Here is an 18,647-nt window from a genome sequence, read left to right as displayed (position 1 = left end):
TGCTTTGATATAAACAATCTACTGCACAAATACAATACGAGGAAAAGATTGACTGACAATACAGAAGAGGACTTAGGAGTCAGTGGGTCATGAACTAAAAAGAGAGTCCACAATGCCATGCTGCGAAAGCCACACACACTATATTGGCACATGCAAACAGGAGTGCTAAGCTGAAGTAATTCTTCCTCTCTGCTCAACACTGGCAAGGCATCACTTGGAGTACTGACTTTGGTTCTGGGCACCACTCAAAAAAAAAAGTGGACCCATTGGAAAAATGTACTGAAATCTTGGGGAAGTGTTTAATTTTAGAGCTGATTTTCTACAGAAGACAAGGACACTTTTCCATGTTTCACCAATCAAATACAGCAACAATACTGGAAAAGATACAGATATCGTAACAAATTTGGAGATGGGTATCCTTGTTCCATTCCCATGGAACATACTCAGGAACACCTGGCTGCAGCCCTGAAGACTATACTTATTTTCCTACATTTGTCTATACAAATGGCTACTGGAGATAAAAAATAAAGCCTAGAAACAGGTCGAGAATTCTATTCCATAAAAGCAGGGAGCCTTAGAAAGCCCCAATAAAGCCATGCAACATACGTTTCGTTTTCTGCTCCATTGGTCTTGTTCTTACGCTGCTTCTGCTCGTTGCTTGCTGGAGGGGTCTGTCCCATGGCAGGTGGCTTCCGTTTTGCTAACATTTTTCGTTGTCTTTCAATCTCCTCCCGCTGGGAATTTATCCTCTCCTGTTGCCTAGGAGAGAAATGGGCAGATGTATTATGATGGTTTCCAAGTAACAGAAGTAGATGAGTAATCAAGTGTTAATGCAAAGTACAGGAAGACATGCCAGCTGTGTAGATGTACTGAACCTTTTGAACTCTAAAAACATTTTTGGCATTTAAATAAAATTTCATTTTTAACAAGGAAAAACAGCGTTTTAAAATTTAAGTTGACACTGACTTTTTGAGAGAGCAGAGGTCAACTCCGGTGCTCTTAACACCCTAACTGTGACAATTTGATTCCAGCTCTATTCCCTCAACTCAATGTTTCAACTGGAATGGTACTGTTCACTCTTTGGATTCAAAGGTTGTCTGAGAAGCGTGTTTCTCAATCCTTGCACAAGACTCACGAGTCAAATTTTTGGCATGAGAGGGACTAGCATTATATAAAATGAGAAAGATTTTCTTTGTCTTGCAGATAAATAGGACAGGTTCCGCCCTTACTTTATGAGATTCTGGAAAGCATAACCATCTGTCCACTGCTCAGTGAAGGATGCCCCATGCCGGACAGTAGTGAAGTGACCCAGCCTCAGCCGATCCTGCATGCTCTTATCTCTGCACGCCATTTTTTCCTGTTTTGACTTAAGGAAAATTAAAAAAAGAAACATTAATACACCAGCCACTAATCAATGTGAAGTTTAAAGCTCTGTGGCGTTTTAATTTTCTAACCAACTCTTAACACTGCCTGTACACTGAGCCAGTTCAGCTTCTAAACAAATCCAAGTGTTCGTTACTCAGCCAGGTTAAATTCTCTTACCTGGAAAGCACTGCACATTTGTCTTGCAAATGGCTGTATGGGACTATGACAGGTGGCAACTCCTATGCTTTAAGTCTTACCATTCACTCCAGAACTCTGTCCCACCACGAATCTGCTTTATCATTACTTGAATTCAAGGCATCAGTAGACTTAAGACTATCTCCTATGTGGATTTAGGCCACGTTTCTCCCATAAGAATCAGAGAACAGTCTCCCAGCATCCCAGGGTGCATTGCTCCTCTCCTCCTCCCCTGAGACACTGTTGCTTAGGCTGGACTCTACTGTTCCAGTGGAGCAGGGAGCAGAACACACCCTCTTCACAAATCCCACATTGTGCTGTAGGGAGATACAGGCTGACCCTGAGCAGTCTAGGTCAGCCAAATCAGGGATGCCCTGTGTACCACTGCCATCTGTCTCCAGGCAGCATGAGGGAGCCTGCACGTCACACAGATGTGTGCATAGAGGCCCCTGGCTGTGCTAGTGTCAGCACTGCAAGCTCTCTGCTCTACAGGGGCTCAGCATTAAAATGTTGGCTCAGGGGTCTCCGGGCAAATTTCTGTAGCAGGAAAACAAACCTAGGATTCTCCCAGATCATTTGAACATGTGTATGCAACTTTAGTTAGGAACAAAAAAGTTTCTAAACTAAATGTGTGTAGTCAGCAGGGGAGTGAGAAGACGTATTTTCCGTCAGCATTAAGAAATGGGGCTGGATGGACTGCCAACTCAAATTCCTGACAGCCACTCTAAACTGACCTCCAGTCTTAATCAGATCGTAATTCAAGTTAATAAAGTGTCCATCTGTCTAACAATAGTTGCCTCTAATTGGTCAACAATTCAAAATAGGAAGAGGGGACAGATGAGGATTAAGGTGGATAGGCAAAGCTTTTGTTATAGAAGATTAGACAGCACCTATTTACATAATATCCAGTGCTGTCAAGAGTTAAATCCCTCACTACCACAAAAAGGGAAGTGGTGCCCACTTCAGACCAATACTCTGACTAAATCTGACTAAAGAAATCCAAACAAGTCACCCCATATGTCCTCTGCATCCATCTGACATTTGTGTTTCAGATGCAAAGCATGAGTGCCACAAGAAACAGCAATTTAAAAACCAGAGTCGACTGGAAATTCTTTAACACTTTAGCAAGCTAGAAGTTGGGAACCTACTTCATTTAATCTATGAGTCTTAAAGTGCTTTAAAAGTAAAGTTTTGTTTCCAGGTGTAAAGAATTCAGTAGTTAAATAATTTGTGTAATGTCACAAAGCTGATGTGTCAGAGCTAGGACTAAAACCACCTGTCATGCTTAATACCATATCTATTAGAACCATGATTCTCAACTGGGGAGGGGATGTGATACAGGGTTGCTGAAGTGGCAGCAGCCAGATAAAGCTGCCCTGCATAAAGAGGCTGCAGCATACACACTCACTCCTCCTGCGTTAGGGTTCTCTGATAATCTTAATGCAGTCAGAAGAACTGGCTCATGCTGTAGCCAGTTTGCATCCCTTTTCAGTCTGCACCCCTTTCTGCCACCCCTCCATCCCAATGCTCTTCCTGGAAGCAGAGGTGCACAGGACAGTTCCATCTGCCCTGCACACCTGTTTCTGGGAGATAATGTGCAAGAGTGGAAGAAAAGGCTGCAGTATGAGCCAGCTCTCTTGTCTACTTTAGGGTTATCAAAAACCCTACTGAGGCAGTAGAATGCATACATGCTACAGCCCTTCCCAGTCAGGCTGCACACCAGGTGCATGGGACAGTTTCACCTGGCAGCAGCAACACCCAGTTGAGAGCCACTGAGGTCAAGTATAACAGTAGTTCTCAACCCAGGATGCTACCATGTTTGAAAAAGTTGTGGAACAGTAAGGTGACTGACAAGGTTGCAAACCACTCTACTAGACCAGGGTGACTAACCAGTGGCACATGCACCACAAGCAGCCTTTGGGACACATGGCAGATCAGGGTAGGGACAAGCAGCACAGCAGCAGACAGGACAAGAAGAAAGCAGGGCTGCAAACTGGGAAGGGAGAGCAGGGCAGGAAACAGAAAGCAGATGAGGAGATTGGACAGGGATTACAGGGCAGGGAGGGGAGAGAAAGCAGAGCAGAAAATTGGGCAGAGGAAGGGGACTGCAGCTGTACTCAGGGAGAATGCAGGTTAATTTGCAGTACCGTTGTCCAAAAGGCTGGACCCCACTGTGCTAGATTATGATGATATCATATGTAGGCTCTTTCAATGTGCTCTTGCACTGCCAGGGTCATACATGACTACCACATAGCCATCCACATCAAGTAACACCAGTTGTAATTAATGAAGCTCCAGCAACAATTCAGGTTATTCTATTTAGACATTTTATTACAAGCTTCCTTTTGAGGCTGACAAAACTAAACCAAGAAGCTCTAAAGCCTTAGCCCAGTAACTCCCTAATTGCAGAAAAGCAACTGAAACAGTTTTACTGTATTTACTTGAATCCAAGACAAAAGTTGCTCCCCCAACCATCAGCATTGGGGGGGGGGGGGGGGGGGGGAAGAGAAGAAGAGAAAGAGGGAGGAAGCCCCATCTTGGTATACCAGCCCAGGACAGACAGCAGTTCAGCTTTGGCCCCAGGGTCAGGGCTGAAGCAGGAGTGGAGTCACTGCCTGCCGCTGGGGGGAATGGCTTGTTTGGTGGAGAAGGGGCACACAGCTGGGAGGCAGCATGGGGGAGAGAAGCCTGCAGCCTTTCCACCCACACCTTACCCCCCGCCCCCACATGGCTGTGGCTGTGCCACACCCCCTCCCCACCCCCAGACCTGTCCAGGAACTGCCATTGCTGCTGACTACCCCAAAGCAGCAGAGGTGCAGCAGAAGGTAAGGGCAAGGTAGACGGTGGGCAGGTACTTTGGTGATAAAGGGTGCGGGGCAGGCTGCAGAAGGGAGCAAGCACAGACAGAGGAGCAGGCAGCAGTGGGGAGACGAGGGGCAGAGAAGCAAGGAGCATGGGTTTGCCCCCCACCCCCTGTTACTGCTTTCCCCACCACAGCAGATTTTAAGACACCCTTCCACTAATTAGATTGTATATGTGGAAAGTTATAACAAACTTATCATTTTCCATGTATAAAATTTAATTATTGGGTGGGGGGGTTGCCTTGAATTCAAAGTCATCTTGGATTTTGGTAACTACAGTTGTTCTCTCTCAACAATGTTAGAGCAGACCTTCTCCAAAAAGCAAAGGGTTCCATATGATAACAAATGGTCCGCCCACAAAAGTTCTCTGTAGCAGCAGCTGCCTGCCAGCAAAAGCCACCTGAATGTATCCGACTCACATTGTGCATCATGTATCTGAGAGACAATGAGCTCTTAAAAGGACTGACTGCTTGCAGAAGGCCTGGGTGCATCTAAGCAGGGCAGGTTGTGAATGCCAAGACTTAAAAAGTCAGACACTCACTTTTTCTATGAGGAGCTTCTTACTCATGGTTACACATCTATTCAACCGTTCCTTGTACTTCTCTAGCATCTTTTGCTGTTCATCAATCTGTCGTCTCAAATCGCAGTTGGCCTTAAAAAAAAAAAAAGGATACAAGGTTAAAAATACAGGAAGCAAGTCTGTCCTGAAAACTTAACCCAAATGCTACTTAGGAAAAAAATTACTCAGCTGGTTCTAGACATCACAGTAGGAAAACAAACCAGCACCATAACTTGTTGCAAATACCAAATGAATTCAACTGTGATATTTATATGGTCCCCTCCTAATACCACAGTTTCTGAGAATATCAGTCTTCAACACTTCTAGCTTTACAGCATTTTGGGGAGATAGGAAAGTCCTATCATCTTAGAGATGGGAAACTGAAGTATAGAGAAACTAAGATTGGCCAAGATTGGCACACATGGAGGAAGGCTGCAGACCCTCTGGGTCAGAATACAAGGGGAACATGGTGAAGGTGACACAACGGTAGGAGTCTACTACAGACCTCCCAAATCAGGAACAAAAGCTCAACCACGAATCCGCCAGGGAACTGGCTGAGGCTGCATGCTCTCAGTGCATGGCTGTTATGGGAGACTTCAAGTACCCGGACATCTCATGGGAAGAACACTCAGCCAAATCCAATCGGTCGCAAAGCTTCCTTGCGTACGTGGATAAGCTCTACCTGTCTCAAGAAGTTTATGGGCTGACTAGAAGTAAAGCGCTGCTGGACCTGGTACTGGCCAAAGCGGGTGATCTAGTCAGTGACCTAAGAATCCAAGGGAAGCTGGGAGACGGTGATCACGAGCTGATCACCTTCACTATGCATCACAAAGCTAGCTAGTCAGTCAGCAATGCACAAGTCCTTGACTTTAGGAAAGCCGACTTTAATAAGCTCAGGAGGCTTGTTGTTGAGGCCCTGAGAGGCCATGACTCGACAGGGAGTTCATGACAAATGGTTGCTCCTTAAAGGAGCGATCCTAGAAGCTAAAGGGATGTCCATCCCAAACCGTAGGAAAAGTAGTAAAATAGCACAGCAACCCCCTTGGCTCAACAGGAAACCTGTGGACCTCTTACGTCTAAAGAGAGAGGCTTATAAAGGATGAAAGACAGGAAGTATCACTAAAGAGGAGTATTCTACACTGGTCTGCACCTGTAGGGAGCGAACCAGGAAAGCCAAGGCTGTAACCGAACTTCAACTGGCTTCACGAATCAAGGACAATAAAACCTCCTTCTTCAGATGTGAGGAGTCAGAAGAAAAACAAGGGTAACACACTAGTCCCCTGCTAAATCAAATGGGACAGTTGACAACTGATGCTCAGAAAAAAGCCAACCTGCTTAATGATTACTTTGCATCAGTTTTTCATCAGCCCAAAAGGACCGCTCTGCCCAACATGATGCGGGATGGCCAGGGTGGGGGTGCATATACATCCATCATTGGTATCGACTTAGTGAAGGAACATCATCTTGAGAGGCTGGACCCCCAGAAATCAGCTGGTCCAGACAGACTGCACCCAACAGTGCTTAAGGAACTGGCCAGCATCATAGCACGGCCACTGGCAAGGATATTTGAGAACTCATGGCACTCGGGCGAAGTACCTGAAGATTGGAAGAGGGCCAATGTGGTGCCTATCTTCAAGAAAGGGAGGAAGACCCAGGGAACTACAGGCCAATCAGTTTGACCTCAATCCCTGGGAAGATTTTGGAAAAAAAAATTATCAAAGAAACCATTCTTGACAGGCTAGCTGAAGGCAACATTCTAAGGAACAGCCAGCATGGGTTTGTTGCAGGTAGATCTTGCCTGACCAATCTCATTTCCTTCTATGACCAGGTGACATATCACCTGGACAAAGGGGAAGAGGTTGATATTATATCTGGACTTTAAAAAAGCCTTTGATTTGGTGTCCCACAATGTCCTCATGGAAAAATTGGTCAACTGCGGCCTTGGCGACATGACAGTCTGAGGGCTGGGGAACTGGCTCCGAGGTTGGACCCAGAGGGTGGTAGTTAATGGAACTGAATCAACATGGTACTCAGTGACCAGTGGTGTCCACCAAGGCTCCATTCTTGGACCTGTACTCTTCAAAATCTTTATAAATTATATGGATTCTGGGTGTTAAAAGTGGACTCAGTTCACTAACAACACCAAACTTTGAGGAACAGCATCCACACTTGAGGATAAGCTGGTGATCCAGGCCGACCTTGATAGGCTTGCAAGGTGGGCGGACGAAAACCTGATGGCATTCAATACAGAAAAATGCAAGGTGCTCCACCTCGGCGGGGGAGGGGGGGTGGGAGGAGGAGGAGAGGATGATGATAATTCTGCATCACAGGCCCAGCAGCACTACACTCACTAGCACCATGGCTGAAAGACTTGGGGGGTCACAACTGACCACAAGATGAACATGAGCCTCCAACATGATACCACAGCCGGTAAAGCGAACCAAACTCTGGCTTGCATCTGTCGGTCGTTCTTGAGCAAGTCCCAGGATGTCATCCTCCTGCTGTACTCGGTTTTGGTGAGGCTGCAGCTGGAGTACTGCATCCGATTCTGGGCTCCACAATTGAAAAAAGGATGTGGAGAAGCTTGAGAGAAACCAGAGGAGAGCCACGCACATGATCAGAGGGCAGGAGAACAGGCCCTACGAGGAGAGGCTGAGAACCATGGGACTCTTCAGCCTGGAAAAGCGAAGGCTCAAGGGTAACTTGATGGCAGCCTGTAAGTACTTAAGGGGTGTGCGCATGAGGATCTGGGGAATACTTGTTCTCCAGAGCACCTCAAGGGATGACAAGGTCCAGTGGCCACAAACTTCTGCAAGACCGTTTTAGGCTGGACATAAGGAAAAACTTTTTTTACTGTCCGAGCCCCCAAAGGCCTGAAATAGACTCCCCCAAAAGTGGTGCAAGCACCTATTCTGGGCTCTTAAGAAACATTTGGATGCTTATCTTGCTGCGATCCTTTGACCCTAAGCTGACTTCCTGCCCCTTGGGCAGGGGGCTGGACCTGATGATCTTGTGAGGTCCCTTCCGGCTCTACTGTCTATGAAATAAATGACTTACTCACGGAGAAGTTTGCAACAATACAGGGAACTGAATCAAACACTCTTTTCAGTAAGGTAGCTCAGTAACCTCTGGACTATGCCTTTTTTCTAGTGAATAGTGGGGCTAGTAGTGGGAAGGGGTAAACTGACTAACTGATACATTTTCAGCTGTATTCCCAATGAAATGCAGTTGGTCAGTTCCTGCAACACCTGGTTTCTGTTAGTAAGCAATTTCTAAGATCATTCCATGAAATGTTCTATTTGCAAGTGTGTTTCCTTTGTTAACTGGAAAACTACCTCTTCAAAACACAGAGAATTTGTAGTTTGGCATTTGATTAAGTCTTCTCTTTTAATGAGAACTTTAGGAAGTGATTCTCGGAATAGTTAGGAAATAGAATTATTTCTTGCCTTCTCTTGGCTGACTGGAGTGTTTCACAAAAATCTTTCAAGTACTTGGGAAAAATGGTTGTACCTCTTACACTAACCTATTTGATACGCTCAGTATCAAGAATAGTCCATCTCAGCTTAGCTTTGTCAATTTAATTAAAAAAAAATTAAAGATATATTCACACTATTTTAAGATGGCAGTTTCTCCAACACAAGTAGGACAGCGTGATTTATTTAGAGGCTGATTTTATATGCCCTTCCCTCCTGAAATACCAGGATGCTCAGAAACCATCTCTGAATAGCAGGTTATTCTTTTTCCCCTTTTTTGTAAAATGCAGAGATGTCAGACGGAAAATTTTCCAGTGCTTTATTTTTCCCATGGGAAATTTTGCATTTCTAAAAATTCATTGTTTCATAAAATTCATTAGTAACAATGAATGGATGCCAATATTATATTAGGCAAGCTTGGCAGTTTCAAAGTTGTAATGAATGTTTTTCAGGTGATTATCCCTAGGAAGTGAGAGAGAGAGAGTGCATATATGTTTTATTGATTTGTCAACAAGAGGGTAAATACACTCGCATAATAATCTAAACCAAAAATCAAGTTATGAATTCACCTAATTGGCTGTGCAGGTCAAATCAAAACCAAAGCTAAAATTCTTGTTTCATCTCAGACCACAAGTGAAAACAAAACTAAAACTGTGATTAATTTTTGTTTCAGTTCAGCAAACACACAGAGCAGTGTCTCCTTTATTTTCTTGAGTTGGGGATGTTGGAAGTGTTTGCATAAGATCTGTTAGTTTTTTGCTGCGTTTGGTTTGAAGTAGTCACAATAATGCCTAATCAGAAAAAAAAACAACTAGTGTGTGGTATCGTTACAGTGAAGTGCAAGCCACTGAAGGAAGGAAGAAAGTTGGTAGCTGTAAATATCGTGGGCAGGAGTATGCTAACAACACAACAAGAACAAAAGAACATTTAATAATGTGTAGAAACTGTCCTGAAAGAGTACAAGCTGTATACAGAAAGCTAATACAACGAAGTGGTGGAACAACATCATCCGATAAAAGTCTACTCCTTTCCACATAAAGCTTTGAATTTGTTTGAATATAACATTTAAACCACATTAAGTGTGCTGTACTTAATTTTTTTTTCCTAATCAAATATTTTGGTTCAAATACTTGTAGCTATTGGGACATATAATTAACATGCAGATATTTTGTTTAATTTTGTTTACTAAATAAAAGTCAAATACACATGCTAAATCAGATCACGCTGCATTTAGGGCATTGGAAAATTTTCCAATTCAAAGTTTTGTGGAAAACCCACATCTCTGGTAAAATGTCACTCCGTTTTAAATACTTACTCTTAATAAGTCATCTATCCTCCCCTCTTTCTTCTCCAAGTCAGAGTTTTTATTGTTTTCTAATGCAGATATTTTTTCCATTGTGAGGTCAGACTGCAGAAACAAAGATCACAAACCAAAGTCATAAGAATGTAAAGCACCACCACACTGGGTCAGATTAACAGTCCACAGAGCCCAGTATCCCGTCTCAAACAGTGACAGAAGTGGATGCTATAGGAAAGAGAGCACTGAACTGGATGCATCTAGAGCAGTGGTTTTCAACCTGTGGCCTGCGGGTACCTGGGGGTCAGCAGACCACCTAATGCAGGGGTGACCAAATACGGCCTGTGGGCCAGATCCAGCCTGCCAGGCACATTCATCCAGCCTGCAGCACCCAACGAATTCTGCCCTGCCCAACCCTTCCACTTACAAGGAAGGGAGCAAGGTGCCCATGTATGCAACACCGCAGCATACCCTATTGCACCCCACACACAATATACAAGAGTAAGACTTTAATTTAAGCTATTATGCAATCACCTCTATATACCTTACACAAACACATGCAAATCACGATAAAAATATATATTTTTTAAATAAAACTAAAATATGTTGAGTAGATGTTTGATTTTTAGTATATGATTTAGTTTTTTCTGGTTCCAAGATGGCAGCCCCCTCCACCACAGGAGTACTTCCAGGGGCAAGGGGAGGGACATCCAGTGACAAAAGCCAGGGGGTGGGACTTCCAGTTGTAAGACAGTGACCAGGGGGCGGGGCACCTGTCAAGGGGTGAGGCTAACCGTGCGGCCCTTGACAGCTCACTAAAACTCATTAAGCGGCTCCCCAGCTGAAATAATTGCCCGATTTAGTCCCTTTTTGAACCTGGCTATGTTATCTTCCTTTAATGACCTCCTGTGGCACAGAGAACAGTTACTATTTCAGAAAGCAAGTTCTCTCTGCAGACTAGTCTTCAATATCTGCTGGAGTCTGAACAGTTTAATCTAGAAAGCAGGACCCTCCTGCTTTCTCAAACTCTGAGGAAGTGCTTATTTTAAAGCACTTCAGGGGACACTCTTAGCATAAAGGTCAGGCAGAAAGCAGAAAGTGACAGAAAACTCAACCCTGGGAAAACAATGAAATTAGTGACATTTCGGGGGTTGCAAAATAGTCTCCTTGTGCTGCATTCCTGAAATCTGCTTAGTGTCCCCACAGCCAATTTGGTTTTCACTGTTCTTCCATACAATAGCAGCACAGCTAGCACATGGGAAGCTGAACCGTGACCTTTGAACTAATGCTTCAACAGGGAGAGGAAAAAGAAAAAAATTATATACGTAGTCCCTCAATGTGGGAGAAGTGGTTATCAGATGAGTCTTAAGACTGCCTTGTAAAAAGAATTCTCTTTAAAGACTCATTTAAAATGATTTCCTCAGAATTAACACGTTCTCTTCTAATAGTTTAGACCAGCCCTTATTTCTGAAACAAAACAAAATGTATTTAATTTGTGAGACATACATAATTTGCAGGAGGTCTGAATATGTGGAAGAAAACGATTAGTTATAGAATGCTGGTTCTTCCCATAGATTTCATTTTGTGTGTGCATGTGCCCTAGTAACCAGGTCAAATTCTTTTGAACAAGTGTCCACTAGGGCATTTACTGTTGCCAAGAGCAGGGGGGGGGAAAAAAAAAAGTGGAACATTCACAATATATGCTTCATTTCTTCAGGAGTAGGACTCTAACCAAAAGGAATGGATACACAGGGCATGGAATCTATATTGGCATCACATCTGACTGTCACACTAGATAAGTAACTACTCTTTTAGTAAACGGTCCAAACAGATTCTACTAGTGAAAACTAACAAGCAGTTACACTGGTACCAGAAGGCAGGTTAGTAGAGGTCTATTTGAATATTGTTGAACTGTAATCCCAAAGTCTGAGGTCACCTGCAATATACTGAACACTGCTTGAAGCGCTGGTTGTCAGGCTTTTTACAGTGTATTCATAAAATTAGCAAAATTTCTGCAAATTAGAAATTCATAAAGCAAGTAGCCCCTACTAGGTTCCTGGCTTTCTTCTGGAGGAGATTTTACTATTAAAGAGTTGCAACTATGGAGTCCCTTCAAAGCAGGAAGGTCAAGCCTTTATTAGAACCATGACAGCATCAGGGGAAGGACTCTGATACAAATATTCAAACCCCTAGTGCAGCGGTTCCCAATCTGTGGTACGGGTACCACCAGTGGTACACGTTAACAGATTTATTATAATTACTTTATATGACAAAAATTTGCTGGTGGTACTTAAGGCTGTATCGTTTTAAATTGGTGGTGCACAGTCTGTCCAGTCTGGCAACTGCTGCCCTAGTGGGTACATTATATCTGTCTGCCTTTTTCGATCTTACTGCAATTGCTAATGGTATGCCAGATCATTTTAGTTGGTTCAAAGAGTCTATCGTTAATTGCTAGCTGTTGCAGAAAAAGGCTGTGGGATATCTAATTATTTACATTGTTTTTTCTGGATGACTTGCAGGGCGATATCAAGTACCGTCACCATTCACTGGGGCAGGTCCTGGAAAACTTAACTAATCTATGGAGACATGGGAGGACTGACCACACCACATCTAGGGAGAGCAACAAGATGAGCAGAGGCTTGTGCTCTTTAGGATTGCGGCCAGTCCCACTATATTCCTCCACTTACTCTCTATATGGGGATTAAGCCAGGAAATAGCTCCAAGATGATACTAGTTTCTCCAGCAGGGACAATCTGGATTTGAGATGGTCCATGAAACTAACCAGCTGGTCTACTGAAGGGGACTATGGCCAGTAGAAGTAACAACAAGGCCAGAACAGGTGGGTACCAGATGTGTTGCTGTAACCACCATGACCTGTGTGCCCCCTGAAGGAGTCTTCCCTAAGCTCTGCCTACAGTGGAACTGAACTACCAATGGTGAGGAAGCAGAATGATCAAGGACTTGATGGAGTAGCCTAGCTTCCTCTTCCGGAAGGGTCACGCTGTTTCATGTTCTCTCTCAACAATAGTGTGACAAGGGATATTTTGTAATAACCACTTTGCCTGAACTCCCCTGTCATTGTAAGTCTCTCTCATCTTCATGGTTAGTTAAGGCAACTGGCACAGGTGTGGAATTTTGTGGCACAACATCAATATGAGACTTTGTTTTAAGACTGCATGTCTTAAAAGCATTTTGTCCCCATGCCAAAAAAAGGAAATCAAAGCTGGGTCTCAGTTTTGGAAGTGGGGCTCTTTGTGGGCCCCTTTTCGGAGCATGACCAGTGTGGATAATGAAAGAGGTTTACAGAAAACAGTCTAGAAACTTTAAGGGACATCACAGTTCACTGGTCATGTGAGAAAATATAGTAGGACCTACATCTCTCTGAAGGCCTGACTGAGTCAAAAATCTTACAGTGGATCTTAAGGAAGAGCTCTACCTTGACCTCCCACTTCTTCTGGTTCTTCTCAGAGATGGACTTAAAGAGATGAGCCAGCAAACTAGAGCATGGCCTCCACAAAGCAGAGCAGACACTCAGAGCATCTGCGATCAATATAGCTATACTGTGAGATAGACAGTCATAGCAACTTAGAATCTGATGTTTTAGGTGTATACATATACACACACACACACACACACACACACATATATACGCATGAACTGGGGGCCCTGCATTCTGACAAACATCCCTGAATAAAGGAAAACCTTACTATCTAAAAGTTTACAAAAGAAAGTGGCACTGAAATAGTTATTAAATTGATGAGTCCCTCAGTTTCTAAAATTCATTGCAGTTATGTGTTCACCAAGAACAAGGAATGCAAACACTGCAGGGATCTCTCTTGCAGTCATATGCAGGAAGAAGGCCCTGAGTAAAGACTGTGGGCATCCTCACTTCTGGTGTTCAGGCACGGCACTAAGACAGAGCTATTTAAAAAAAACAAATCCTGAGACAAATGTGTGTGCACAGGATCTTGGAAAACAGCTCCCTACCATCTGATAGTTAAGTAGCAAACATTTCTTACAGAAGAAAATGAGGTACAAAAGTAGTAAAGAACTCATTCAAGGTAGCAGAATTACTGAGCCTTTAGTCTCAGCCCCATCCACTCTGATGAAGCCATTACACTATGCCTAACAAAGTGGCATCACTACCTTCAGTGATAAAGCAAACCTGCAGGCTGCATCAAATGTAAAATTCCAACCCAAACAGATGACTTGTGCTGTACATACAATGGCACATACCTGGGATTGTTTGTGCTGGATGGAAATCTGTTTTTGGGAGGTGCAGAAATGCTCTGTGTTCCCTGATCCTGTAGAAGAGGGGCTGCCTTGCTGGGCCTGCAAATGGAATTCAACATAGTTATATGTTCTGAAATTGTTCAGGAAGATGCTCTCATTTTTGTATGGGAAATGATTACTCATCTTGCCAACATACTTTTAGGATACCTGTTTAGAGAGCTTCAGAGATTCATTACATCAAAGAAGTACAAACCAGCAGATCCTTTCCAGAAAAATCCAGCCCAATTTTTTCCAACAGTGATCCTAAAAGCTTCCATGCAACTGATAACATTTCATCCAGAGTAATTTCTTTGGCTCTGAACATGGTTTATTTTGGATTAGCCTAAATCAGTAAGGAATTTACTTTGGTTTATATAGAGTTAGACTCTCAAACTGAAATAAGAGCACCTGTACATAGTTTCATATGATTTAAAGTTAAAACTTAAAAAAAACAACAAACTGTCTTAAACTGATGCCCCTGTCATGCAGATAAGATCTGACATGGGAAGAATTCCAGATCTTATGATCCAGCCATCAGAAGGTAGAGAGACCATCACAAATAACCAGGGCTAGCTGCAGACCAGGGCTCTAGAGAGCACAGCTCCACAAATCCCGTACCCAAACCCATGACAAGTCATTCCTCTGGGTTTGGAATCTTTCTGTCTTTCTTATTTCCTTTTTTAAAAAACTGCTCACCGAAACAAAAGTAAAACAGAGGCCAGCTCCCCTCTGTGCCAGCTGCTCGTTCTCTAGCCGCTGTTTCGCCAGCATCACCGACATCAGTGTTGGCAGAGCAGAGTGTTCCTCCTGTGGCTCCTTTGCTGTGCTGCCATCTACACCATACAGCGGCTGCTCCACTCGCCGCTGTAATACATTAAAAAAAAACAAACAAACAAAAAAAATAAACCTCTCGGAAAAGAAGGAAAAAAATGCTTCTCTGGTTCTGCCAAAATTGTTGTCAGTGAAGCAGCAGCTCAGGAACGGGCAGCCAACACAGTGAGGATCTAATAAAGCAGGATTCTTGGAAAGATCGCTCCAGTTACAGTGACCAAAAAGGAGAGGCTAGATTAACATGTATGAAATAAGCTGTAACATATATTCATGTGCAGAATACTATTTCTCCACTTAAATACAAACATTGCATATTTTAGAGCCAACAAAGTAACATGAGTTACATACTTAAAGATTTCACAATAACTTAATTTGACTCATGCATCCCACAAGAGCTCAGAACTTTAATGCTTACTATTTCTTAGGCGATTTAGGTTCCACTGTCTTCATTTTTGGGACAAGTAAACTGAAAGCACAGGTGTTCCAGATTAGATGCAAAGCCACATCTAAGACTGAAGAAATACTGATTTTTGCTGCTAAAGCAAAAACTTCTCCCTCTGGGAGATTGATAAGGCACAATCTTTTTTCCCCAATGCTTTAAGGAGATGCGCATGTACAGCCAAAGGAAAGTCATTCTTTCAGGACACAACAGTTTTCTTGCATCTGTACATAGATTCTTGTTCAATCAAGGATCATCTATTTAACTGTACTGATTAAAGTTAGGAAGTGTGAGATCTTAAGTGCCATAGACTTTTCAATGCAATATACTAGGTTCCATCTAGTCTAACACACACTGTGCTGTTATTTAAAACCAGGAAAGCACCACAGGTACAAAAAGTAGCCAAATCTGATTTATGATAACTAGAATCTGGAGTCCCTTCGTTTTGCTCAGTTGTTATCTGAAACAGGAAGCTGTACATGTTGCCTCATTACATGGAAACTTCTTTCTCCAGTTAATCCTCATGCATTTCTTCCTCTTGGGCAATTAAAACAAAGGAGGGGGAATGACACAATTTTAACAGGTGAACGAAATGAAAGCAGTGAAGGATAACTTATCCAAAAGTTTTTCTGTACACTATTAGAAATTTCACAGTTCTCTCTTCCCCTTCGAACAGAGCTTTTGTGGGACAGCAATAAAGTAAAAGGCTGAAACCCAAGCTGCAGCTTTCTGAGACCACAATTGAGAGGAAAGGGGATCTGCTGTCTGCTTCAAATTTTTGGAAAACATAGCAACTTCCTGGATGATATTACAATTATTCCATTAGCTTAGGCCATGGACAAGTACACTGCAGCATAAGTGACAGTGACAAAACCTCATAAAGGCAACCCCCATTTAACGCTGTTTTGCTTAGCGCTATTTCCTATAGCGTTCATTTAACTTTGATAGCGTTCATTTCACTTAGCAAAACCATGAGCACTATAACGCTCATAGGTACTGGGCAGGGAGCATCGGTGGCACACAGCCTCGTCACCATCTTGCTTTTGTTAAAACCTTTCATGCTCTGCACGCTTTCATGCTCTTTTGTGCTTGTGTCAGCATCTTAATTCATTTTTTGAGTGCAAGTGCTGAGAAAAAACAGTGCAAAAGCATAACACTGGAGTTTAAATTGGATGTCCTAAAGCGAATTGAAGCAGGGGAATGCCAGAACGAGGCCTGTAGAGCGCTGAATTTGGCTAGGTCAACTGTTAGGACCATGTTGAAAAATAAGGACAAAATAAAAGAATGTGGTAGTTGTAACTCCTTTAAATGCTTTGAAATTCAGGAGTAGGGCTCCAATTATGTTAGAAATGGAGAAGCTGTTAAGTGTGTGGATTGAGGATGTAACTCAGTGCCGTATACCTTTAAGCATGCTGCTTATTCAGAAGAAGGCTAAGAGTCTATGATGATTTACAGAAAAAATTGCCTGAGAGGTCTGCTTCTGAGCCTTTTTTTTTTTTTTTTGCAAATAAGGGGTGGTTCGAAGGATTTAAGAGGCGGAGCAACTTGCATAATGTTTCTATTCAGGGGGAGGCTGTTAGTGCTGACACCCAAGCAGCTTCCAGTTATAGAAATAAGCTTGTGGAAATCATTGAGTAGGGGGGGTTATAAACCTCAACACATCTTCAATGCTGATGAGACAGGTCTCTTCTGGAAGAGGATGCCTTCTAGGACCTACATTTCCAGGGAGAAGTTGATGCTAGGTTTCAAGGTGTCCAAGGACTGACTTACTTTATTGCTTGGTGGTAATGCTGCAGGGGATTTTAAATTGAAACCATTGCTTGTATACCACTCAGAAAACCCCAGGGCTCTCAAGGGGTATCTTAAAAGCAGTCTGCCAGTCATTTGGAAGTCTAACAAGGAGGCCTGGGTGACAATGTCAGTCTTTCAGAGTTGGTTCAGGGATTATTTTTGTCCTGCAGTTGAGAAATTGTGCTGCAAACAATCTGTCCCACAAGACACTTCTCATTTTAGACAATGCAGCAGGGCATCCTACCATACTTGATGACCTCAGTAATCATGTAAAAGTTGTTTTCCTGCCCCCCCACATTACCACCTCCATCATACAGCCAATGGACCAGGTTGCCATTGCTGCCTTTACGGCTTACTACATAAGGAAAACATTCGCCCACACTCTCAGGGCTACAGGTGGAGAGGGCGCGCCTAAGAGAATTTTGGAATGTCTATAATATCTGCAAGGCAATAGATAACATTTCAAGTGCCTAGGATGAAGTTGCTCCCAAAACAATGAATGGTGTCTGGGAAAAGCTTTGGGCAGACTATGTCCAGGATTCCCAAGAGTTTGAGAAACCAGTGGTGACAATTCAGGACAATAGTATTGAGCTTGGAAGGAAAATTGGATTTGATGAATTTGAACCTGAGGACATTCAGGAGATGATCGATTCTAGCACGGAGGAATTGAGCAATGAGGACCTCATTCAAATAGAGCAGCAGAAAAGCCACGAAGAAGAGGAAGATGCTGAGAAAGATGTTCAACCAGCAAGGGCCTTAACCAGCAAAGGCATGGCTGAAGCTTTCAAACATCTTGAAGCTTTTCTTTCCTAATTTGATGAGAATGACCCTGACATGCAGCACAGTTCTGTAGTCGCAAGAGGAGTTAACAATCAAGTCAATTGTTACAGGCTGCTTTACGATGAAAAGCAGCAGCCCAAAGTGCAGCCATCAAGTGCATTTTCTGAAGAAGGAATCCAAACTCCTGCTTCAACCCCTGCAGCCAGCCCTCAAAAAAATCCTCAGCCAAGCATTTCAAAATCCCCTGAAACTGACACTAACCCTGACAGCCCTGATTCAGAGTGATGAAGGAAGCCAAACAAGCAAAAACGTTTTGCTATGGCTATAAGCTAAAGCTAAGGTTTGCGTCCATCACCAAAAAAGTGAAGACAAAGAATATAAAGAGCACATTCATAAAAAGATGACAAACTGATTATATTGATATTATCAGTTTTGACTATAGAGGGAAAACATTTTATCAAGATCTTTAGCATGCTTTTGTATTTTAAGTAAAAGACTAACGGTCCCTCTTAAGCATTTATAATGGGGTAACTGTAGCTTCTGGAAGAAGAAATATCTCGAATGCTGTATTCAAAATTTCATCTATAATGTTTCATTAACTTTTTTTGTATACGACTTGAAAGGACCTTGAAAGTTAAATGTACTTAAAAATGTCAAACATGATCCCGCAGACTTCGCCATCTCACTTAAGGCAGGAAGGTTCTCTTGAAAAGAAGTCAGAAAGAAGACACACTGTTTTTCTCCCAGTACACTACACTCCCAGTAAGACTTCAATCTGCCATAC

At 43.0% G+C, this 18,647-nt stretch overlaps 1 protein-coding gene across 1 annotated transcript in view; it reads right to left on the bottom strand.

The window, feature by feature from the left end:
- Positions 1–18,647, bottom strand: part of TLK2 (tousled like kinase 2) — a 63,750-nt gene that overhangs the window by 22,092 nt on the left and 23,011 nt on the right. Inside the window, exons 7-12 of the mRNA XM_006017824.3 lie at positions 14,719–14,886; positions 13,987–14,082; positions 9,769–9,861; positions 4,963–5,073; positions 1,230–1,366; positions 607–759 (exon numbers count right to left, since the gene is read on the bottom strand). Coding sequence (XP_006017886.1) covers positions 607–759; positions 1,230–1,366; positions 4,963–5,073; positions 9,769–9,861; positions 13,987–14,082; positions 14,719–14,886 — 758 coding nt within the window. The remainder of the gene's footprint in view (positions 1–606; positions 760–1,229; positions 1,367–4,962; positions 5,074–9,768; positions 9,862–13,986; positions 14,083–14,718; positions 14,887–18,647) is intronic.

Source organism: Alligator sinensis, unplaced genomic scaffold, assembly GCF_000455745.1.
Source record: "Alligator sinensis unplaced genomic scaffold, ASM45574v1 scaffold444_1, whole genome shotgun sequence".
NCBI classification, from domain to species: Eukaryota; Metazoa; Chordata; order Crocodylia; family Alligatoridae; genus Alligator; species Alligator sinensis.
This window is presented reverse-complemented; position numbering and strand designations above follow the sequence as displayed.